We start from the raw sequence: 25,621 nt of genomic DNA on the forward strand, positions 1-25,621 counted from the left end.
ACACACACACACACACACACACACACACACACACACACACACACACACACACAGCGGCCCGAGCCGGCATAGGTAGAGAGGCTTACATAGGACCAAAACAGTCATCTATCATTATGAATCGAAACCGCAGCGTTTCAATCAATAGCGAGGCCTCCGGGAGCGATGAAACCTGAGTGTCAATCGGCCACAGTATCGGCTGCATGCTGCGGTCACTTGGCTCGCCGTCAACAAGTCCACACGCATGTGTGTGTGCACTCTGCACACACGTGCACACACACACACACACACACACACCCCTACTATACCTTACATTCCTCAAGAGGTATAAATGAATACTGAGGTCTGAAGAGGATTTGTTTGACTGTGCAGCCTTTAGCGTTAAAGGCGTATACCCCCTCATGTCTAGACTGATTAAATATCAGACATTCTCCAATAGACTAGAGACTATCGGCTATAATTTAATGAACAATGTGAAAATGTAATTTCAGATAGTGGTGCACACAAACGTACTGTATAAATACATGTAGTATTGAATCCCTCAACAGCATGAGAAAAAAACTAAATCACCTTATAAGTTAACCCATTCTGAACGGGAACCCATTTTGGTGTTAGCGTCATGTCATGCTTTAGCTATTGAAAAACAGCAGATCTACAAGCTCATAGCGCGCCACCGAGTGGCGCGCTATGAGCTTGTAGGTCTGCTATTTTTGAAAAATCGAAGAACGACTGACATTTCCAGAATCTGATCTCAGGTCAGAATGGGTTAATCAGACCAGTGTGTGTCCAGTGGAAACCTCGTATGAATCTGATCTCAGGTCAGAATGGGTTAATAAGTCTATATATTCAAACCCTATTTTGTTTGTGGACGGAAACCCCTTTTTGTTGTTTTAAACATTATGTCATAGTTTAGCTATTGATAAATAGCAGATCTACAAGCTCATAGAGCACGCCACCGAGTGGCGTGCTATATGAGCTTGTAGGTCTGCTATATATATATTTTTAATCCTCCAGAAAACTGGAGGATTTAGAAGACACTTTTTTAATTTCGAGGTCAGGCCAAAATGGATTCATTTTGTAGGCCTTTAACCCATTCTGAACGGGAACCCCGTTTTGGTGTTAGCATCATGTTATGCTTTAGCTATTGAAAAATAGCAGACCTACAAGCTCATAGCGCGCCACCGAGTGGCGCGCTACGAGCTTGTAGGTCTGCTATTTTTGAAAAAAATCGAAGAACGACTGACATTTTTAGAATCTGATCTCAGGTCAGAAATGGGTTAATCAGACCAGTGTGTGTCCAGTGGAAACCTCGTATGAATCTGATCTCAGGTCAGAATGGGTTAACTGTAACTCTGTAACCACATAAGACGTCTGAAGACACATAGAAGCCGATCCTATTAGTGCTACAGTCCACTCCACACTTGTAACTATAAGCTCCCAGTCGCTCCCTCCATTACTGAACATCTGTAGAACAATCTCTCTCTCTCTCTCTCTCTCTCTCTCTGCACGCCAACGCAGTGTGACCCGCTGGACCGTGGAAGGCAGTAAGGCACCAATGATGAACTTGCATGGAAGCCGGGATGCATGCGTTATGCGAGCAGACAGGGGCATCTGTGCCACGCGCGCGAGAGAGAGAGAGAGAGGGGGGGGGGGGGGCAGAGAAAGGGAGAGATGGGGAGAGAGAGAGAGGGGGGGGGCAGAGAAAGGGAGGGAGAGAGAGAGAGGGAGGGAGAGAGAGAGGGAGAGGGGGCGGCAGCACAAAAAAAACTGTCGAGATGGACTACACACAGAACAATGTGCAAAGAGAGGAAGAGGGAGAGACATGGACAGATTGGAAGAGGAGAGGGAGGGAGGGAGAGAGAGAGAGAGAGAGAGAGAGAGAGAGAGGTGGGTGGGGAGAGAGAGGGAGGGAGGAAGAGAGGGGGGATAGGGCAGAGGGAGAGGGAGAGGGATGGAGGGAGGGAGGAAGAGAGGGGGGAGAGAGGGAGGGGGGAGAGGGCAGAGGGAGAGGGAGAGGGATGGAGGGAGGGAGGAAGAGAGGGGGGAGAGGGCAGAGGGAGGGGAGAGAGAGAGAGAGAGAGAGAGAGGGGAACAGCATGCTCCACAAACAGCCGCAACCGCGCGGATGATGATGATGATGATGATGATCATGACATCTGTAATTGTCAAGAACACATCTGGGAGGAGAGAGAGAGAGAGGATAGCCAACATCTGGACAGCGACACGCATGCCTTTTTAACCACTTTAGTTGAACGAACCCCTGCAGGCATGCGTGCGTGCGTGCATGCATGCATGCAGTTTGCATTAGCGTCCCTATTCTGCATGCATGTTTGGTGCGGCCGGGGACATCATTATATTATAGCCCAAAAATAGCGGATCAACGCGACGCAGTTGCATGTGAGCTTGTAGATCTTTGGGGGGGCAATTTGGTGTCATAGAGTGAATGAACAAACCAAAGCTAAAATGCCACGCCGCTCGCAACTCCGTTTCACTATAACAGGAGGAACAGAGGCGGGTTTAAGACAGTGCTTAAAATAAATAATAACACAGTTATCGCTCCCTCTATAATAGTTGTGTCCCTGGCTGACAGACTGTCTGTGATGGCTGCTCTGCTCTGTGTGTGTGTGTGTGTGTGTGTGTGTGTGTGTGTGTGTGTGTGTGTGTGTACAGTGTGAGAGACATATTAATAGTGCGTAGCAGGTTACGTGGACTTACCCCTAGCTGCCTGGTGCTGCTGCCTGCCTGTCTGTCTGTGTCTCCAATCCGTGCTCCGGTCGCGTGTCCTAGCGTGTGATTTAATGGGAGGGAGAGAGACACTGAGCCAGAGTGGGAGAGAGAGAGAGGGCGAGCTGTGCATATAGCATCCACACACACACACACACACACACAGTACAGCCCCGTGGAAAGCAGCCTATAGTCGAGTCCAGCACGCTGCGGTCGCAGGAGGCAAGGCAGGAGCACGCCGCCGATCTCGCGATACTAGGCTACTACACTGGCTCAGCGCAGCACCAGCAGGGCCATTTTCGTGTGCGCGTATGCGCGCGCGCGTGTGTGAGAGAGAGAGAGAGAGAGAGAGAGCGAGAGAGAACGTGTGTGTGTGTGTGTGTGTGTGTGTGTGTGTGTGTGTGTGTGGGTGGGTGTGTGTGTGGGTGGGTGTGTGTGTGACGTAGTGTTTTATGGGAGAAATGTTCATCGGCACAATGGCGCCCCCTCCTGGGCATGAAGTAAAACGAGGAGAGGGCTGGATGGTGAGAGTAATGATGTCATTCAGTAATCAGTACACACGCACACGCGCACGCACGCACACACACACACACACACACACACACACACACACACACACACACTTATGAGGCTCCAACCAAGGGTAGCCTCTCTCTCTCTCTCTCTCTCTCTCTCTCTCTCTCTAGCTCTTCCTCCACAGATGTATAAATGTAGACATAGGGACTGTGCAGACTGTGTGTGTGTGTGTGTGTGTGTGTGTGTGTGTGTGTGTGTGTGTGTGTGTGTGTGTGTGTGTGTGTGTGTGTGTGTGTGTGTGTGCGTGTGTGTGTGTGTGTGTGTGTGTGTGTGTGTGTGTGTGGTGTGTGTGCGTGTGTGTGCGTGTGTGTGTGTGTGTGTGTGTGTGCGCGTGTGTGTGTGTGTCGGAGCGGGGCGGTAGTGTTTCTGTGTGTGCTGGTTGTGGTGGGCTGGTCTGGGCCAAATGTGCAGGGCGAGTGTACTACGTACTGTATGTATTGTATGTATGTATGTTTGTATGTACGGTATGTAGGTATTATATGTATGTCTGTGTGTCCCGGGCATAACTCAGGCCACCCCCGGGGGGGAGGGGGTTGCAGTCTCAGGTGGCAATTCGATTGGACCAACGTTTTCAGAGAACTGAAAAAAAAACCAATCCTCAGATAAAATGATATACTGTGCACTCGAAAAGCAAGTGATTATAAAACAACCTGTGATATGTCTTCGTTTATATTCCTGAAGACGATTATATGACAACGGTCCAGCCGGCTCCATTCACTGCCATCAGTAGGCCAATAGGGGCTCCCATGTGAAAGTGTCCATGATAGTGTAATGATGGTGCAGCCCATGCAGTCACGTGACCATGTCCTTTCCTTCTCAAAGCTTCCTTCCATTGGCCCTATAATTATGTGCTCGAACCCATTGGCTTAACTGATTGGCCGGACACTTATGTCACATGTATGCGTCTCTGGTGTTTGGGCGGAAAGCTGCAGTGTACAGTAGCCCAGAAGGTAAATCGGGATCTCCCGGTAGATCACAAAGGCTGTACAGGTACTAGTGTAGACCATGTGACATGCCCTTAAAAATATATTATCTAAATGTAAAAATTAGGGCCGGGACTAATTGCGATTAATTTAGATTAAGTAACTACATAAAAATGTATCGCGATTAACTACAGATAAATTAATCGCACCTTTCTTTTCACCGCGGAACGTTTCTCACTGGGCGCTTTTCTATAGTACTGAAAACTGGAAATAATAAAAAGTCACCCCATATTGTGTTGCCTAGAACTGGAGGTCTGACAAAAACAGTAACAATATGAAGTAAGTACAGCTTTGTGATGTCACTGAGATGTACTTGTTACTGTTACTACATTTTTTTCAGACCTCCAGTTCTAGGCAACACAGAATTTTTATTATTATTTCCACAACAGGTATATTAATGACAGTAAAATGTTGAAAATGAGTGGTATCCTGTAGTCACTATTAATTCATTGATTCACTGGGATACCAAAAAACATTCAAAAAAAGGTTTCTCGCTGTTCTCAGGTTGAATATTGATATGCGATTAAAATGCGATTAATCTAGATTAATTAACTACAAAGCCTCTGATTAATTAGATAAAAAGATTTATCGAGTCCCAGCTCTAGTAAAAATGTTCTGTGACTTGGTTGATTAACATCAACAAAAAGGGCCTGTATGTCAGCTTAAACCCACAATGCAGTATTTTGTTTTCAAGTATCACCACAAACATCAGTAGCATTACACATTTTATACAAAAAAACCCTACCAATTAAAACATTGTGTTTTCCATTCCAAGTGTCTTATATGTAATGCCACTATTCCAAAAACTAAGCCCCCTTGGGTAAATTTTTTTATCTGCTATTGTTTTAGTTTTTTTTTCCTTCTTTTTTTTGTTGGTGGATAGATCTTGTTGAGTCATTTTGCAAGTAGCTCTCAAGTAAAAAAGTGTGGGAACCCCTGGCCTACAGGCACCAGCTTACCCACTTGCATCGTTCCCAACTTCCCGACCTTAGTTACAGGTCTTTAACTAGTTAGTGTACAAAATCTACACATGGGACCAAATGGACCCTTTGTCCACAATAAACAAATAAAATGACTGAATAATTAACAACTATAATACCCCTGACACTCACTATAGCCGAGGCATCACAGTGCACCAACTGTTTGTGATTTGTGTGTCTTCTTGGGAGATGGGAGATAAACACTGACCAGAAATGAAAATTAGACAAAAGTGGAAGTGTTGTTGAAGTGAAAGCACAGCCCAGCAAAAAACATCAACGCATATACAAGGCTATACAAATGAGGACCTTGTGTAAAGGGGAACTTTATTGAATAAATACATTTGTCTTTCAAAAGGCAGAGTTTTAAGAGTGCGGCGTGCCTATCAGTGTATCTCTCAAGCTAATGGCTCATGTCAGATCGATCACAGAATGCAAACAAATTGCGGTAAGACTCATTCACAGTCGAGGATGGAAGGGCAAGGAAACACACATGAGACCATCAAAAGTAATTCTATATTCCACGCAAATAGAGACATAATATCAACATGTTTAGTACCTTACTGTGTGTGTGTAATAATTTGGTGCCCTTTAATGGTTTCGGGGGGGCATTCATCGCTGTACAATTGCCAAAAAATATGTGACATTTCTCGGCCTCGATATTTCGACTGGGCGGCAGTCCGGCGACCTTCTGATTTCCCGGCCCACTCTACCCACTAACAACACTCGGTTGCTGCCGCCCAGTGTGTGTGTGTGTGTGTGTGTGTGTGTGTGTGTGTGTGTGTGTGTGTGTGTCTGTGTGTGTGTGTGTGTGTGTGTGTGTGTGTGTGTGCTCATGCGTGCGCTCATGCACGTGTCTTTTTGTGTGTCTCAAGTCCATTCTCCTGCAAGTACAACAGTATGCATGTGGTGAGTGCTCTCGTCTCGTGTGTGTGTGTGTGTGTGTGTGTGTGTGTGTGTGTGTGTGTGTGTGTGTGTGTGTGTGTGTGTGTGTGTGTGTGTGTGTGTGTGTGTGTGTGTGTGTGTGTGTGTGTGTGTGTGTGTGTGTGTGTGTGTGTGTGTGTGTGCGTGCGTGCGTGCGTGCATGTGTGTAGGTCAGTGGTTCTCAAAGTGGGGTCCTGGAACACACAGGGTTGCTCGAGGGGTTTCCAAATGGACCCTTAATTATACAGGTCTGTAACTCCCTGAGTGTATACGAACGGCTCCGTTCGTTATACGCTCTCAGAGAGTTATCGGGGGTATCCACACTTTTCCTGGGCTGTGTGTGCTCCAGTTCCTGTCGATTTGATCCAATGAAAGCCAATGAAACTGGTCAGATGACCAATGATATCCAATGAAATCAACAGGAACTGGAGCACACACAGCCCAGGAAAAGTGTGGATAGATATAGGGTGTTATCTTTGAAATTAAAACGTTTGAGAACCACTGTGCGTCGGTGGTCGTCGTGCATGTCTGTCCGTCCGCCGGTCGGTCCGTTCCGTCTGTCCGCCCCGGCGCTCCTCACAGGTCTTCCGTCTCTCCGTCGAAGCAGGCCATGTGGTCCAGCTCCATGTGGAGCTGGGAGCCCTCATCTCCGCTGCACACCCAGCCGATGGGCGTGCGGTTGAAGGAGGGCCGGGACCCGCTGCAGGACATGGAGGAGGACTCGTGCTCCTCGCGGCTCACCATGTTCATCTCCGGAACCTCGAAGGCCATCATGTTCATCTTGGAGGCCTTGTTGCCGAAGCCGCCGAACGGGAGGGCCGTCCTGGGTGGGTGGGAGGGGAGGGGAGGGGAGGGGGAGGGGGAGGGGGAGGGGAGGGGCGGTAAGGAGACATGGTGTATACGTATACGTAAGTTATCCGTTTGTGACAGGGTATACAAAACGTTTTCAATCTCAGAGCTGAATCAGCAATTTAGCAACTAGTGTGAGAGACATTTCATGGTGTGTTTGGCGTGGCGTGGCGTGGCTGGTGCGGGAGTTGGATTTGAAACGTGGAGAAAGTGAATGTAGGCCTATATATATATATATATATCCCACCCTTTTCTCATTGGCCTGTTATAGCGCCACCAACAGGTGGATTTTTGCAAAACACAAAAGGCCTCAAATCATCCAATTGCCATCCAAGGCATAAGAAGAAATGGCACCCTTTTCACATTGGCCTATTATAGCGCCACCAGGAGGCCACAACCTGACCCTGCCCTGGTGGAGATCAGACCTGTGCCCCGAGGGGCACTTTTTCTAGTTCTCTCACAAGTCAGAAACACAAACAAACCGGCCTCTTCCAATATATAAAAATACTAGTACCGGTATGTAATTTTTGGAAAGTAATGTTATATTACCCTTAACGGGAAGTTATCTTATACACAACAAAAATCAATAGGTCACCGATATTGCTGTAACACAACACCAGCAGGTGAAATAGGAAGCACCGTTTGTGTTCCAGGTATACATTTACTGTTGTTCACATAATCAGCAGATTGCATTCTATTTTAATATGATTTGAATATGAATATGACATATATAGAATAACGTTTAGAGATGTCCCCATACTGTATCGGTATCGGACCGGCCCTTATTTGTCATATCGGGTCATATGAGTATATGTAATAATATTATAAGTGAATATGCCACCGATCCGACACAGGGGTAAGGGGTTGACACTATGGTATAGGTAAATACAATGTTGGGGCCTCATGTGGAGTTTGCTTTGGAGTTGCCCAAACTGCAAGTGCACATTGGAGTGAGGAGTCTGCTATAAACACAACACGAGATATATAGCTATAGACAGCTATGAACACAACATGAGATCACGACACTGGTATCGGTGTTCAGTATATCGGCTAACACAGAAATTGAGGTATTGGGATCGGATCGGAAACGATCCCTAGTAATAACGCTACAAATCTCAGTTCAGCAGCTCAGTGGCCTTGTGGTTAGAGTGTCCGCCCTGAGACTGGGAGGTCGGGGTTCGATCCCTAGCCGGGTCATACCAAAGACTCTAAAAATGGGACCCAGTGCCTCCCTGCTTGACACTCAGCATCAAGGGTTGGATTGGGGGTGGGAAGTGAGGACGCTGGCGTCGACTGTTCGCGGCTTCACCTCCCAATGTATGAATGAATGAACCATTGTAAGCGCTTTGAGTAGGCACGTAGTGCATAGAAAAGCGCCATAAAAATGCAATTCATTATTATTCATTATAAATCTAAGAATTCCCAGTGTGGTGCAGTGATAGTCCCCCATGGTGGCACACAGTGACACTGAAGTAAAACACACGCGCACGCGCGCACTAACACGCACACACACTTCTAAGGTTATGGGTGAGTTTTGTAAGTGTCCACAAAGTGGTATATGATGGGCTCATAATATTCCCCTATGTGAGCAGTTCTGTGTAACCATGGCAACCAAGCAGGTATAGGATGCAGGTCTTTACTGCCGATGGTTAAACGGGGCCGGTTGTCATAGCGATGTGTGTTATTATAGTGTGTAAAGGTATGGTGGCCGTGCATGCATTGGAGACTTTGCTGCACTGATTCCCAAACAGTGGGTTAAGTTAAGGACCCATTTAGGCCTGACCTTTTATTACAAACCCCTATTTTATACTTCTTCTGTTCCAAAATATAGCCTATATCTTCAAGCTCACAACCCGTCATTGTATAAGTAAATGTTTTGGTGCTAATACACCCCTTTTACTTAATTGCAATAGAGTATTTTTAGGTTATGGTATTGCTACTTTTACTAAAGTAAAAACAAATACATGAGTGCTGACTCATGCACTCATGTATTTGATATTTCTGAAATATTTAGATGTTTCTGATATTTAGTTTGTGTAGAACCATGTGGGTTCGTTTTAGAGGGGATCAGCTTGCAGGACAATGCCCCAAGATGCATTGCAACAAACAAGCCAGAGATGGTTCTAGTGGTTTAGAGGTTAAATGTTGTCTCAGGTTTAGTTTTTCTGGACAGGGCAGTCTGGTACTGACCTATACCAGCTCAGGGTCTGACTGACCTATGAGTGGTGATGTAAAAATGGACAGAGGGTCTATTTTTACACTTTCAGCGTTCAATTACTGTGACACTGTGTATAGGGCTATTATTGACTTCAAACAACTTGAGTATAATACAGGTTTAAGTGGGAGGTATATTAATATGCAAATAGCATGACTAATGGGCATTGCAAGACTATACAATGAACATTAATGATGCTTTTTTTTAGGTGAAAAAAAGAACAGGAAAAAAAATGTAATTAATTAATACAAAATATAAATGGTTGTAATGTTGCAACGGTGCGTCTTGGCAGGATTAAAGGACCACTTCACCACTTTTCACCATTCACCATTTTTTTCTACTTGGTCTGTGTCTCATGGGAGGGCTGTGGGCAGTTCAGAAACCAGTCTGTGTCTCATAGGAGGGCTCTGGGCAGTTCAGAAACCAGTCTGTGTCTCATAGAAGGGCTGTGGGCAGTTCAGAAACCAGTCTGTGTCTCATAGGAGGGCTGTGGGCAGTTCAGAAACCAGTCTGTGTCTCATAGAAGGGCTGTGGGCAGTTCAGAAACCAGTCTGTGTCTCATAGAAGGGCTGTGGGCAGTTCAGAAACCAGTCTGTGTCTCATAGGAGGGCTGTGGGCAGTTCAGAAACCCGTCTACCAGTGTTATCGTTAAGCAGATATATTTTTAACAAGATTTGTTAAAAAATATATTTAGATTTTTTTTATTATCGTGAGAACGATGGCTTCCACATTTCTTCGCATTGCAACTTCTCAGGAATAGAAAGCCTGCCGTTTCTATTAGCTTGGATTCCCCATCGATGATGTCACTGGTGGACGGAGTTCGACTTCTGAAATGCCCACAGTCCCCCTATGAGACGAGCAGAAAGGAATTGTGGCATTTTCTCATGAACATTAGTGAGGACCAATTATATGAAGATACGTTGAAAAGTGGTGAAGTGTGTGTCAAAAAAAATATAAACCTTTCTTCTGAATAATTCGATTAACCTACGGTTATTAGTCATTTGATTGATTTGGATTGATTGAATACCATGCAGTGCAGTTGCAAATGGTTTGCCAGGGGGCATTGTTTCCATTCTTCCCAGGAAATAAATCCAAGATTGACATTTAGAAATGTCAATCTTGGATGTATTTATTTCTTGGTAAATTGCCCAGCCGTCACTGTGTGTGACGTCTGTTCTGTTGCAGCCCTACAATAGATGTGGGACACTCTGTGTGTCACTGTGTTGTACAATATGTCACGTTCTGCATCCCTCCCTGCTGCTGTTTCCTATAGTTTTATAGTTAGTGCTTTGTGTTCCTGTACGTGTTTATTGTATTCCTTGTTCCTCAGTTGGGTTTTGTTTACCTTATTTTGTAGAGATGTCTTAACCTGCATTTAGGCTTCGACGTCATGTTTCTATATTAGTGGTGCTCAATATTTCATGTCAAGGACCCCAAAAAGGATATGCATTTGGCCGCCGACCCCCATCTGAAAATATGTTGCTCCAGGGACCCCCCCCCCCCCCCCCCAGAAGCAGAGATTTGAGTTTAAAACGGTCGCTCTGAAAGAATAATATATTCAAAGATTAATTGTTAATTACATATTGTGCTCACCTGTGACCATGTTTACCCTGTGTGTATTTATAACCCCTGCATGCCAGGTTTGTATCTGTCAGTTTGGTATTGAAAGTAACCAGTGTTCATATAGTTCCTGCTGCTACTAGTGTATTCCTGGCTCCTATAGCATTTGAAACTCCTTCTATTTTTGTGCCATGTCATTGTTTCCGACAACCCATCAATTCCGACGTCCATGTTGGTCCGACTGGCCACATTACTAGCCCTGCAGTCCCTAACCCTATAATCGCATGCCCAGCCACGTAGTCGGAGTAATGGGACGTTTTGAGCTCCTGTATAGAGGCAGGTCTGGGTGACAGTGAATGGGACCTTATACCTGTTGAAGCTCTTGTATAGAGGCAGGTCTGGGTGACAGTGAATGGGACCTTATACCTGTTGAAGCTCTTGTATAGAGGCAGGTCTGGGTGACAGTGAATAGGACCTTATACCTGTTGAAGCTCTTGTATAGAGGCAGGTCTGGGTGACAGTGAATGGGACCTTTAATACCTGTTGAATCTCTTGTATAGAGGCAGGTCTGGGTGACAGTGAATGGGACCTTATACCTGTTGAAGCTCTTGTATAGAGGCAGGTCTGGGTGACAGTGAATGGGACCTTTAATACCTGTTGAATCTCTTGTATAGAGGCAGGTCTGGGTGACAGTGAATGGGACCTTATACCTGTTGAAGCTCTTGTATAGAGGCAGGTCTGGGTGACAGTGAATGGGACCTTTAATACCTGTTGAATCTCTTGTATAGAGGCAGGTCTGGGTGACAGTGAATGGGACCCTATACCTGTTGAATCTCTTGTATAGAGGCAGGTCTGGGTGACAGTGAATGGGACCCTATACCTGTTGAAACTCTTGTATAGAGGCAGGTCTGGGTGACAGTGAATGGGACCCTATACCTGTTGAAACTCTTGTATAGAGGCAGGTCTGGGTGACAGTGAATGGGACCTTATACCTGTTGAAGCTCCTGTATAGAGGCAGGTCTGGGTGACAGTGAATAGGACCTTATACCTGTTGAAGCTCTTGTATAGAGGCAGGTCTGGGTGACAGTGAATGGGACCCTATACCTGTTGAAGCTCTTGTATAGAGGCAGGTCTGGGTGACAGTGAATGGGACCCTATACCTGTTGAAGCTCTTGTATAGAGGCAGGTCTGGGTGACAGTGAATGGGACCTTATACCTGTTGAAGCTCTTGTATAGAGGCAGGTCTGGGTGACAGTGAATGGGACCTTATACCTGTTGAAGCTCTTGTATAGAGGCAGGTCTGGGTGACAGTGAATGGGACCCTATAGGCCTATACCTGTTGAAGCTCTTGTATAGAGGCAGGTCTGGGTGACAGTGAATGGGACCCTATAGGCCTATACCTGTTGAAGCTCTTGTATAGAGGCAGGTCTGGGTGACAGTGAATGGGACCCTATACCTGTTGAAGCTCTTGTATAGAGGCAGGTCTGGGTGACAGTGAATAGGACCTTATACCTGTTGAAGCTCTTGTATAGAGGCAGGTCTGGGTGACAGTGAATGGGACCCTATACCTGTTGAAGCTCTTGTATAGAGGCAGGTCTGGGTGACAGTGAATAGGACCTTATACCTGTTGAAGCTCTTGTATAGAGGCAGGTCTGGGTGACAGTGAATGGGACCCGGCATCGTTGCCCTCATGGTGGCCGTCAGCTCCTCGTTGCCCCTCATGGCCCGTTCCCATGGCGACACGTAGTTGCGCACGTAATTCTTCCTCCTCTCCTGCTTCGCCGCCTCCATGTCGACCTTTTCCTCCACGACTGTGGGCGGAGAGGAGAGGAGAGGAGAGGAGAGATAATGTGAAGAAGTGAAGAGTCAAAGAGTGTGAACATTGTTATTTGCAAGGTTTAGAGCTTCAGAGACAGATTTAAAGTTATAGATAGATAGATAGATAGATAGATAGATAGATAGATAGATAGATAGATAGATAGATAGATAGATAGATAGATAGATAGATAGATACCTGCTGGTGGTGGTTTAGACATGTCAGGTTTAGGGGGAGGGGTCGGTGGACACATGATGAGGAAATTTTGCAGGTTCTGCTGGAAGAGAACATGTGATCAGCGCACACACAACAAAGCCAATGCTATTTGACATTTTTATTCTTAAACTATATTCAATATAACTAATCTACAAGATTGTAGATCTCTCTCTCTCTCTCTCTCTCTCTCTCTCCCGGACGCCAATTCAGTGAATTTTAGTTAAAACTCTGGCTGTCGCATTTTGGACAAGTTGTAAAATCTGTCAGTTGTTTTCTTTGGCAGTCCAGAAAAAAAAAGTGCATTGCAGTAATCAAGCCGAGAAAAAAACAAAGGCGTGGATCAGCGTTTTTGCATCGTCCGCAATGACAAAATAAGCTCTGATTCGTGCAATATTTCTAAGGTGAAAAAAAAGGCCATCCATCTTATATTCTATCTCAGTTCTCACCATGTTCTGGTCGGTGACGATGAACCTCTCCATCTATTAACCCATTCTGACCTGAGATCAGATTCATACGAGGTTTTCCACTGGACACACACTGGTCTGATTAACCCATTCTGACCTGAGATCAGATTCTAAAAATGTCAGTCGTTCTTCGATTTTTCAAAAATAGCAGACCTACAAGCTCGTAGCGCGCCACTCGGTGGCGCGCTATGAGCTTGTAGGTCTGCTGTTTTTCAATAGCTAAAGCATAACATAATGCTAACACCAAAATGGGTTCCCGTTCAGAATGGGTTAACTATCTCAGTTCTCACCATATTCTGGTCGGTGACGATGAACCTCTCCACCCTCTGCTGCCTCATCCTGAACATCTTGGAGCCTCGGCCGTTGAGCAGAGACAGCTCCTCCAGCATCACGTCCTTGGGGGTCTTGATCTTAGTGCCGAGGTCGAACTCAGAGGCCTCGGGGTCCGACTCATCGTCTGGGGGGGGAGGGGGGAGGTGAGAGAGAGCAGCGTTAGATATTATAGTTTCTCAACCTTGCTCTGCAGTCAAGCATTTGGTGGAGAAGGATTACACCGAAGAAAGACCTTGTGGTCTTTGTTTCCAGGGACGTGCACACATAGACATCAAAGGGGGGCTTCAGCCCCTGCCCTTTTACCCGTCTGTAAAACAACTGCCCTTCTCCAGACCACGGATGCAGCGTTTACTTTTTACTACATGGTGAAAGAAATGCAAATGCCACTCCTTTCCTTTCCATGCCATACTGGAAAGCAGCAGCATTCAGGAGTAGAATTGCTTTTTTTTCTGAAGTCTCCTGAACTTGAACACAGTATTTTGCATTACACCGCATCTCCACTAGCTAAAGAGTGCTGGGTTGTGCCCCGAAAATAGCTGATCTACAAGCTCTCAACACGTCGCAGTGCAATGCGTTGTGAGCTTGTAGATCTGCTATTTTTGTCCAAAAGTGCCCTCTTACGGGATCTCAGCCCCTGCCCCTCTCTCTCTCTCTGCACTTGTTTCCATTCAGGTCCTACAATATATGCACTCACACACAATCATGACAGGTTGAGGATCCAATCCAATCCACTTTATTTATAGAGCATTTAAAATAACAGGGTTGAATGTGTTGTGTTTTCTATGTTGTGATCAGGGCGTCCTTGAAGGAGAGAGCTTGCTACTCAATGGGGCGTCCCTGAATAAATCGCAAAAAGAAAGCAAAAACATGTCCTTCACGGAAACAGCAACTCTCAGTCTGAATCATCGAAAGACGAGGAGTACAAGTGGGTTTTCAAACGTGAGCTGTGAGTGTATTCTAAATAAGTGCAGGGCCCCCCAGCTTAAAATATATATATAACATAAATATTAAGAAATTAATTCTTCTTTACTATTTTGATACCGGTGAACATGGGTGCAAAGCCATCGTACGACGAGTATTGGACTGATATATGTTCAAACTTTAGGCCGAAACAAAAGGCCATCCAATAGAAGTGTGCACATGAGTTGAGCAGCGATGTTGTTTTGGCGTTTCCTGCACCCTCTGGTGGACAGGGAGGGAGGTTCCAGGCGGGTTACTGCATGGGCCAAAACGTAACGACATGAGTGAGGGGAAGCCATTTGGGATGGCCGGGGCGCGGGCCACCATTTCCAGAGGGAAATCCTCCTTTGGCTGCACCTCTGGCATAGCGTATAGACCCCGCCCAGGCCCTCTACTCCTCTCCTCACTCCCCTCCATCTTCCCCACTCTCTCTCTCTCTCTCTCTCTCTCTCTCTCTCTCTCTCTCTCTCTCTCTCTCTTTCCCGGGGTGATGGAGAGATCTGCCAGGTTTTATGGCTCCAGAGCTGACCATAAAACACTCCTCTCATCTCCCACGCACACTCTGATATCACTCATAACACCTGGAGCGCAGCCATAAACTCTCTCTCACACTCACACACACACGCGCGCGTACAAACGCGAGTGTGCGCACGCACGCGTTTGTATTGCTGTACTTGTGAGGACATCAACATTTTGGGCCGACGACGACAACGACGTCGTATACTTTTTTGTTTTATTTTGAATCGTAAAAGCCTCAAACTGAACAGTAGATATTATATCTGTCAGCTAACAACACGTCGCAGCAGTGCACGACATCAGCACATATATAGTCAGCCATATTAAAATAACGCCAACCTTATATAAGCCCCTAAAACTAACCTCTAAATGTCTAATCTAATCTGAACCATGCATGAAACAACCATTTCTCTTGTGAGAACCAAGGACAAAATGTTCCCCACAATCCATTTGTTAAATACCACTATACACCTTCATTCGGTCCCTCACAAGTATAGTTAAAAAAAGTACACACACAAACATGCATGCATTGCATGCGCATATACTACACGCACGCACGCACACACACACACACACACACACACACACACACACGTCACGCACGCAGATGCATGCGCGCTTGAACATCCTATATGTGCACCTTTTGCATGCGTACAGTACACGCGCACACGTCCGAGCGTGCACGTGGCACGTGGAGGCCAGGCGTGCACATTAGAGTGAGCAGGGAGCTGGCATGCAAGCGACGCTGGGGTGAGAGCTGTTAGCAACCGCTCATATATCACTACCCTGCTAGAGAGAGAGAGAGAGAGAAGTGTGTGTGTGTGTGTGTGTGTGTGTGTGTGTGTGTGTGTGTGTGTGTGTGTGTGTGTGTGTGTGTGTGTGTGTGTGTGTGTGTGTGTGTGTGTGTGTGTGTGCACGTGCGCGTATGTGTGGGCGCACGTGCATTCGTGTGTGCGGCATAGAGAAAGCGAGGAAGAAAAAGTGATAAAAAGCAGGAGATGGTGATGGGGCAGAGATATGAGAGAGGGGGTGGGAGGAGAGAGAGAGAGAGAGAGAGAGAAAAAGAGAGAGAGAGTTAGTGCGTGCGTGCGTGGAATAATCATAGTGCTGGTGGTAAGTGAAGTGTCCCGTGGGGATATTGATTAGAGTATTAAGTCAGAGAGGAATGTGAAAGCAGAGCCATCCTGCTGACTGGGACTAACCCCGCCCCCACACACACTGACATAACCAACTGACTGACTGACTGACTGACTGACTGACTGGCTGGCAGACTGACTGACTGACTGACTGACTGACTGACTGACTGACTGACTGACTGACTGACTGACTGATGACTGACTGACTGACTGACTGACTGACTGTCAGCCAGACAGCAGACAAAAGCTTGGCTATAATATTAGAAAGGGTTCATTGTCCAGTATACTGCTTATTGTAAATCGCTCTGGATTAAGAGTGTCTGCTAAATGCCTATAAATTGTAAATTGCGGAATACCGGTAGGTTAGTTCTTTGGGTTGTCAATATGGTTATTGTCATTTATTTTGTATTGTAAATTGTGTTTTCAACGTTATTCATTGTTGCTTGTGTAAGAGGAGCACAATTGAAATAAGACTTTGTTGTGGTTCTCCTCGACCTGCTGTATAACCTTGGGGTTTTTCAACACCAATGGAAAGTGAACAGGACGTCACATACTTTGTTAGGAAGATACTGTATATACCGGTAAACACAAGAACAATAACTCAAATGCAAACTCTGAAGAGTACAGAACAAAACAATGAGGACGGAGAGTCTTATAAGCGCATAGCCCAAGAGAACACTTCAGTCCAAAGCACTTTCTGAAAACAGTTCAACTGACATATAAATTCAGTTTAGGACTCTAGTCTGCAGTTAAAGACGCGTCAGATTACATGGCTTTTGTCCAAGTTGCATTATCTTTCATATTATGTGTTCTTTTTTGATTGTATTTTTTGATGTGCTAGCTTACAGACTACAGTAGCTACACCCTATTCCTGCCTGAGGCAACGGAAATAAGCAATTCAATGTTATTGTGATAATACGTTAATTAGATGCATATCTGTGTTTTGTATTTTCAATGAATCTGTTAATTAAACTGTTTTCTAGTAGCTACTCCCGGGACTAGAGCTCCGTGCGGGACTGCTTTCTATAGCTCCGCTATACCGTTGGATTCATGAACATTCCTGCATCAGTTAATTACTGACTGACTGACTGACTGCCTGACTGACTGACTGACTGACAGACAGACACAGGTGGCCATTTTAGGACCATGGATAGCGACACATGTCAGCGGGCTGGCCTTATAATGCTCAACTTTATAGGTTATAATAAACATTTGTGAGCCTATACTGTAGGTCTGGTATTTTGACTCTGTTTGAGTTCAGGAAAACCATCTATCAAAACAAATGTACTTTGTAACTTTTTTTTGGGTTGAAAACAAAACGTAGCATTCTCAAAGGATAAAGAACTTTATATTCTGATAGTAATCATTGCTATAGAGCATTTGTTTAGTGACAGGAGAAGGCATTTAAAAAAAAAAGTCTTCTAAATCCTGACAGTTTTCTGAAATGTTTCTGTATCAGTGGTGCTCAATATTTCCGCCGACCCCCATCTGAAAGTGTGTTGTTCCAGGAACCCCTCAGAAGCAAAGATTTCAGTTAAAGGCGTTCGCTCTGAAAGAATATACATTCAAAGATGTGTGCCGCATTTTCACGATTTGTTGTTTGCGCTGTTGAGTGACAGGCTGCTGTGATCAGATTTTCGATCGAAACTGATGCCACCGTAAGCAGAGTCACCAGACCTGAATCGCCAGGAGATATATTTTTAATGGTATAGCGATTCAGGGCTGCATGGGGCCAGGCTAATCCTGACCTGCAAATGCATTTACTGTTTGTAATACTTAATTAAGACCTGGAGAGACATGGAGAGACTTCTGTTACTGAACATACACTCTAGTCTATACGGCAACGCCTGCTATCATAATATAGAGATATTTAACACGTATTTTAACCTAAGAAACTCACTAACCCTACCTCTGAAGGCTCATACATAGTCTGGATTTTCGGTGGTGAGGTGACCACCAAACTACGACAAGACGTCACGAGCCGCGGTGAAGAGCAAACCACTGCCACCGCTGGTCACCTCACCACCGGAGTGGTGGTCACCTAACCACCGGAGTGGTGGTCACCTCACCACCGGAGTGGTGGTCACCTCAACACTGAAAATCCAGACTATGACCAGGCTTTTAGTATATTTGAAAAAGCATGTACTTTGGAATACCCTTTTTAAAGGAATTGCTTGTAAGTTGAGTAATATTTGACCGGGATTATCTGTACTTTGATACGTACTGAATTTGAGTGCGTTGTACAACATTGCACACTGATACAGTGTGAACAGATCGGACCACCCATCCCCAGCGGCTGCTATTTCGTGACCATGTTCCGGTGACAGATTTGTGGCTGCAGAGCCTCCTGATTAAGAGTCCAGAGAAGATGCCACATGTTGCAACTTCAAATATTTGGTTACTGCTTGGGGAAGGAGTCAGCATGCGAGTCACGGGTAATGAGCGCCTGTGTGTGTGTGTGTGTGTGTGTGTGTGTGTGTGTGTGTGTGTGTGTGTGTGTGTGTGTGTGTGTGTGTGTGTGTGTGTGTGTGTGTGTGTGTGTGTGTGTGTGTAACAATGATTGCATACGTTGTGAAGATAATGAAAAGAAGGTATGGCACACTGTGGGCTCTGATGCTCGTGAAGTGCCTTTATTTGCACACGTGAAGATAGCAGGCACCGAAGACTGTAATGTTTTTTACTGTAAAGTCACACAGCGGAGACAGGGGACCTGCTGTAAAGTCACACAGCAGAGACAGACAGGGGACCTGCAATTCCTTTTTTATGTGGAATGTATTATATCGTCACTGTCTGGTAGAATCCTTGTATGTCCAAAACTGATAAATAAAAATCACACCCGTGTGAAGTAAGTGGTGCAACTCCGTGTGGGGGTCCCCGGGAAGGGGGGGGGGAGTTCCAGACCCACAGGAACGCACCCAGGTTGCCGGCCCGATTCCGGTGAGCCGCCCAGCGTCCGAAACGTTTGAGAAATGACAGAGTTACCGTGTGCATCCCTCTACTGTACCCTCTACTGTACTGTACTTTCACTGTACTGTACTGGCACACCCAAAATCACCATATATACAGTTAATATGTGCGTGTGTTTGTGTGTGTGTGTGTGTGTGTGTGTGTTAGGTTGCGCACAGGTGGTGAAAAACAACCATGCTGCTTTCATGCTCAGACACACCCACCCAGCCACCCAGCCAGAGACCCAGAGACACACTTAAGGAAGTGGTTGCACCACTTAAAAATATAAATATAAAATATAAATAGGAGAAAAAAAACCTGTGTTCCAATGGATTCAAATTCATGCTCAAGCACACAATGCAGATCAGCTATTTTAGCTACTTTTGTGTGATGCTGTAGTATATGTCAAAGTAGGGAATTAATTTACAAAAAACAAAACAATTATGTAGATATGTTTTAGGCTAGCCAGACAATGCCAATGAGTACAGTGCATGTGTGCAAGGGTCCTACCATCTTGGGTGACCTTGGAGAGGTCAGTGATGATCCTGTTGGCCTTCTTCCTCTTGTTCGGCGTGACAGCATTGTTCTGAGGCATGGCCACAAGCCTGTGGGACAGAAGAACAACACAACACATTGTTTAGACAGGAAGACACTCACGTCATGATACCATTTATTGCAACAAATTCAAGTTCAAAATGCGTTAAAAACTCCACTCTGGGAGATATTATCAGAGTTTTGTCGAAGCAGCATGCTAAGCAAAATCACGGAACGTTAGCAAAAGAAAACACGGGCACGGGTATACAAGAACAGGCACATATCAAGATAGTTTAATGAGATTAACTTGAAACATACAACTTGAATGCATTTTAACGTTAAAGACATTGAATCTGATTCAATGTCTTGAATAACAGATATGCAACCTTGAATTCTAGTTTACTTCAGAGCCATATGCACACGAGAATTTCAGTTCAACATTTGGTTTACACGTTTGAGCAATACACATAAGCAATACATTTAGCTTCGCTCGGCTAAAGTGAGTGGGGAAAACACTCGATATAGGCCCACACGATTCTGGGCCTATATCGGCCCGTCACTCGAACAACAACTGAGTCGGCTTAAGAAGTGAACTCAAGTCATGGTGACTCACTCACTTTAGCTTGACATGAAAACGTTTTAACTTTAGAACCAGTTGAATGCTGAAGAAATGCCCTGGGCAACCAGCAGGAGGAGTCTCTACAGTGTAGCAACCAGGACTAGTGCACTGCTGCCAGGACTTGAACCTTGAACCATGGGGTCAGTGGTGCAGTGAGGCCTGACCTCGAAATTTAAAAAGATTCTTCTAAATCATGACAGTTTTCTGAAATACCTATGTTTCTGTATCAGTGGTGCTCAATATTTCATGTCAACGACCCCTAGAATTATATGCAATTGGCCGCCGACCCCCATCTGAAAATATATGTTGTTCCAGGGAACAGATCTGAGTTAAAAACTTTCACTCTGTATATTCAATGATTTGAGGCACATTTTCACGATTTTCCAAAAATAGCAGACCTACAAGCTCGTAGTGTGGCACGGTGCCGCGCTATGAGCTTGTAGATCTGCTATTTTTCAATGGCTAAAGTATAACATAATGCTTAAAACACCAAGAGGGGTTCCCGCCCAGAATGGCTTAACCACTTAATTAAACCCCAGCATCACTGTTGAAAATAGCAGATCTACAAGCTCACACAACTCACACAACTAGTACAGAGCCCTGAGGCTCTACACACCTATTCAACTGGTTGGCTCTGTACTTGGACCACTTTTTTACCACCTATATACCAATTCCCTTGGCCAAAAATATTGAATAGCCAATCTACAAGCTCATAGCCCCTTGCAACGCTTTGCATTGTGAGCTTGTAGATCATCTGCGTTTTGTGGCCCCAGAAGAATATGGAACGAAGTATTTCAAACCTCCACATTTGTTGAATTTGTGAGCGACATCATTGTACATTTTTCAACTTTTGCAATTGCACATCACACGCCTGCATAGCCTGAGGCACACAAAACATTGACTATATCTATTGACTTCACGCACATGAATAGTGTGTAACCATTGAAACAAGTGTCACATTTTCCAACCTGTCCAATTCATTATGATATAACTACATAACAAGCCACAGATATTTGCTGCTACCCCAAAGCTATTTAAACAAAATGCAAAGACTGAATTCCCCCGGGCCCGTTTTGGCCCTTAGCCTGTCACACACAGAACACACACAGTCCAACAACTGGCAGTTCAGGGTTCCATTCCGTAACAAGAACTAGGAGAAGAAACTCGACACAACAGCAACAACACAACAAGGGTGTATTTCGGGACGAGCAGCAAAAAGTCACCCCTAAAGACGATATGTTTGTTTATATTGGAAGTTTTTTAAATGAGTTTTCACACTCCAAACAAGTTCAATTACGACCTCTCGGGAACAGCTAATGCAGTTAAGCGCGGTTTGCTGAGCCAGCTCCAGCTTGTGCAAAGCGCCCCCCCCCCCCCACTGTGAGGAGTTTGACCCCCGCCGACAGCTCTTGTCTTGTCGTGACTACATGCAGAGGTGGAAGATGTAGCGGCCGTCTCACTTTGCTTTTATTTAAGTATCAATACAGCATGTATGCAATGTAGAATCGCTTTGTTTATACAAGTAAAAGTGTTCAGAATTTAGGCTATACTTCAGTAAAAGTAGAAAAGTATTGCATGCAAAGGTATACCAGAAGTAGAAAGTATTCATTATGTGTATAGAATGTATGAAAGAAATCTTTTGGGAAAATATAGCCGAAGTATAAAGTGGTCAATGTAATTATAGCAACATAAAGTTTTCAAATAATTGTAATGGAGTAAAAATGGATAATAATTGCGTCTGAGATGTAGTGGAGTAGAAAGTATTGAAAATGTTACAGTACAGTACTTGAATACTGAAGTGACTACACATGCTAGCACAGCGCACTGTTTGCATGTCTGCTTATTATAAACAACGTTGGGCTTGTTTTAAAAAAAAATCTGTCAAGTCGCTTGTAAATATTGGTAGTTGTGTGTTTTTTAGTTTGACTTGTTTCTAGTGTATAGTTTCTTATTTGGGCGTCCTAATGTTGTTTAAACCAGTGGTTCTCAACCATCTTCATGTCAAGGACCCCCACATTAATATGTATTTATTCACCAACCTCCCCATCTAACACCATGCAGGGACCCTCATACCAGATTTGTGCAGTTAAAAACTTAAAATGTTTAAAAAATATATGCCCTATTGGCCTGAATATATGACTAGAAGATGGGGGTCGTCATATAAGTCGTCTTATATTCGGGACAATACGGTTTTCAAAACCTATCACTTTTTTTCCCCAGAGATTTTCTTTAGAAAATAGCAGATCTAACAAGCTCACATTGTTGTCACATTGCGACGCATGGTGAGCGACTGTGAGCATGTAGATCTGCTATTTTCAAATAGCCGATGCATATTAGGTTTAAAAGTGCTCATGTTGGCCTATAGTCGCTTCTTTTTGGGCTTGTTTTCATATAGTTTCATAGCCTATATTTTTTCTCGCTGATCACTGGCACTGCAGTGGCTGGCTGGTGGTGTGTCGCTGCCTACCTACCTACGCCGGTCGAAAGCTATTAACCAAGTTTGACCTGGGGACGATTCTACAGTTTTCTGAAAAAACCCATGTTTCTATGTCAGTGGTTCTCAAACTATTTAATGTCAAAGGACCCCTAGAATTATCTGTACCCCCATCTGAAAATATGTTGTTCCAGGGACCCCCCCCCCCCCCCCCCCCCACCCCAGAAGCAAAGATTTGAGTTACAAAAGGAACGCTCTGAACGAATATATTCAAACATTTGGGCCACATTTTCACGATTTTTCAAAAAGACCTACAAGTTCAAGCTATGAGCTTATAGATCTGCTATTTCTCAAGAGCTAAAGCATAACATTATGCTTAAAAAAACACCAAGAGGGGTTCCTGCCCAGAATGGGTTAAGTAAGGCTGTAGGTGAGCAAACACAAAAGAAGAGAGAGCTCGGGGGCCTCCATCCGTAGGGAGACGGTTAATGTAATTGCTTTTCATCCGCAGTAATTGAAGCTCATTCGCCGAGGCCTGGGAATCCGTCCTGCGAGGGGGCTATTTTTACGTGTGCCATCATGTTCTATATGGTGCAGACTGTCACACAGCGCACGCACACACACACGCACGCCACGCATACACACGACATAACACACACTGAGACGCATGCATGCACCCTTAAATCACTCAAGAAGTTCACATTCTCATAAAACATGCAGATAGACATGCAAATATACACTTTGTGTGGACACACAAACACACATTCCAATTTATGTGCGGGCTTATAGTAGCCTATACATACACTGGTACATACACAGGCAAGACACACACACACACACACACACACACACACACACGTAGCGCGCACGCGCACACACACACTGGCTGCTCTCACACTGACATTACGTGTGTATGGGACACCGCCGCCGGTGGCTGTGGATTAAACAGGGAGATTACAGGCTTTTCGGGGAGATTTGGGGAAATTAGTTCTGGGAATTTCCTGTGGCGTTTATAGCGTGGGAGGTGTGTTCTCTCCCACTGTCCCCCCTCGGGGGGGGGGGGGGGGGGGGAGGGAGGGGGGCCGATGGGAGACGACGAGAGCATTGAGGGCCCTAGCTGCTGCTGCTGCTGCTGCCGGTGCGGCTCTTGTTACGCCCTCCACGGGGCAGAGTGGCGCTCCTGTCCCCCCAGGTTCTGCCTGTTTTAGCTCCAGATAAATCTCCCGGGGGACAGCTGAGAGGGAAGACCCCTGAGTCAGCACATTCCCCAGAGCACACACACTGACCCATCCAGGCATCCAGGCCTCCATCCATCCATCCATCCATTGACCCAACCATCCACCGTGAAGTACATAGGCCTATATCTACCAAAAGAAAGAATTACCTTTGCTCTCCCAGCTATATAGCTCACATTCACAAACATATGAAAACACAGACGGAATACGAAGCACAACACTGCTTCATGCTTGGTCGCATTTGAACTCCAGCATCCATAGAAGTCTGAGGGGGTGGGTGTGGGGGGTGGGGGGGACACATTCACCACGCATTGTGAGCTTAATGTCGGCTATTTGTGGCGTCGTAATAGTTTTGGTGTAGACGGAAAAACAAGCGGTCAACAAGCGGTCAAAGTACAGTTGTTGTAACTCAAGGCCTGCATGTGTTCTCTAAGACTTAGGGTTTAAGTGGTGGTTACGAAGTGTTCCTTCTCTGGTTTAGTGTTGAAGGTGCAAATGCAGCAGATACCAAACCGCGTGCCTCTAATAGTGTCTGCAGCAGCAGCGGGTCAGATGGAGTTTCAGCTCAGTGCTAATCTCCGGAACATGCTGGTCCACGCATGAAGGAACAAGAAGACATTAAGACACCTCTGAGGACAGGTCGGGGGCCTCATGTTGAGTGATTCTATCAGCCATTAAAAACCACTTGAACCCCAGCATCCATTTTCTGTCAGGGTGGGGTGGGGGGGACGTTCGCCAAGAATAGCTGATCGAGAAGAAAATTTTTTTATTTTGAGATTTGGTATAGACAGAGGTCCCAAGTACAGACCCAACTCGGGTGCAGTTCACTACTGTATATACCATTGATTGAAATTTGCATTCACGGTTTGCAGAATGTGCGCAGTTAGAGGAAAAAGTACAGTTCAATACAAAGTCTACTCAGAGTATAAAAACACCAGAAAAGCACTAAGACTTGTTTACATTGGGATTCAACTGTTTAAGTTGTTACTTTATGCAGCAAACATGAAGGTTTCCACGTGGGACGGTTAGAGAACTTGATGTGCCACTCACAGCTGCGTCACTGGATAAGATCTCACTGCAATGAACTGCATACCAATACAAACCCCACTTTGTCAGTCAAATAACCATCCAGAAATGACTACGAAATATACCCTATAGATTGCTTGCCACCTGAGAGAGAATATCGTTTTTTTCAAATAGTGTCATTAACATTGTCACACAGTTTTGCATCTTTCTTCTGGCTGTCTTACCTAAAATATCCTGCGGTTTCCTTTTGCAGTGGGAGTAGGGTAGAAAAATGTCTCAAGGTCCCTGGAGGAGATTCCCTGACGAGGTCTTTAGTTGTATAAGATTCCCCCGTTACACCACAAGCAGAAGCAGGTCTTTCTATTGGAGGCTGGATGGATATTGAGGTTTTTTTGATGACTGCCCTCGCCTGCGTCCTAGAGAGAGTGAAACCCTATCAGCAGGGATCGCTGCGCTGTTATGGACCAGGCCCTGCTGCTGAGAGGGGGGTGGGGGTGGGGATGGTGGGGAGGTGGAGGGGGTAAGGGTGGATCGAAAGGTGGCAGGGGGAAGGAGGTTGTGTGTGTGTGTGTGTGTGTGTG

At 45.3% G+C, this 25,621-nt stretch overlaps 2 protein-coding genes across 5 annotated transcripts in view; both read right to left on the reverse strand.

Annotated features, from left to right (window-relative positions):
• Positions 1–2,829, reverse strand: part of LOC308332643 (uncharacterized protein) — a 160,420-nt gene extending 157,591 nt beyond the window's left edge. For all 4 annotated transcript variants that reach the window (XR_013965729.1, XR_013965730.1, XM_080788649.1 and 1 more), the window contains exon 1: positions 2,713–2,829. The gene's annotated coding sequence lies outside the window, so the exon portion shown is untranslated. The remainder of the gene's footprint in view (positions 1–2,712) is intronic.
• Positions 2,830–6,710: 3,881 nt separating this feature from the next.
• On the reverse strand, positions 6,711–25,393 carry myoz1b (myozenin 1b). Its single transcript, XM_080789330.1, has 6 exons — positions 25,265–25,393; positions 19,703–19,797; positions 13,592–13,758; positions 12,820–12,898; positions 12,430–12,616; positions 6,711–7,004 (listed from the first exon to the last, which is right to left on the reverse strand). Exons 2-6 carry the CDS (start codon positions 19,785–19,787, stop codon positions 6,758–6,760), a joined length of 765 nt encoding a protein of 254 aa, XP_080645456.1. The 5' UTR covers positions 19,788–19,797; positions 25,265–25,393; the 3' UTR covers positions 6,711–6,757.
• Between the last annotated feature and the right edge of the window lie 228 nt (positions 25,394–25,621).

This window comes from Protomyctophum bolini (genome assembly GCF_963924005.1).
Source record: "Protomyctophum bolini genome assembly, chromosome: 18".
Lineage (NCBI taxonomy): Eukaryota > Metazoa > Chordata > Actinopteri > Myctophiformes > Myctophidae > Protomyctophum > Protomyctophum bolini.

Bases quoted from the DNA above. Each gene is read 5' to 3' on its own strand.
- myoz1b (XM_080789330.1), bottom strand. From the start codon at position 19,787: ATGCCTCAGAACAATGCTGTCACGCCGAACAAGAGGAAGAAGGCCAAC. The intron at 12,899-13,591 runs GTGAGAACTGAG...GTTCTCTTCCAG, and splicing joins TCGTCACCGACCAGAATATG to CAGAACCTGCAAAATTTCCT. The intron at 7,005-12,429 runs GTATAAGGTCCT...CCACCCACCCAG, and splicing joins CTATACAAGAGCTTCAACAG to GACGGCCCTCCCGTTCGGCG.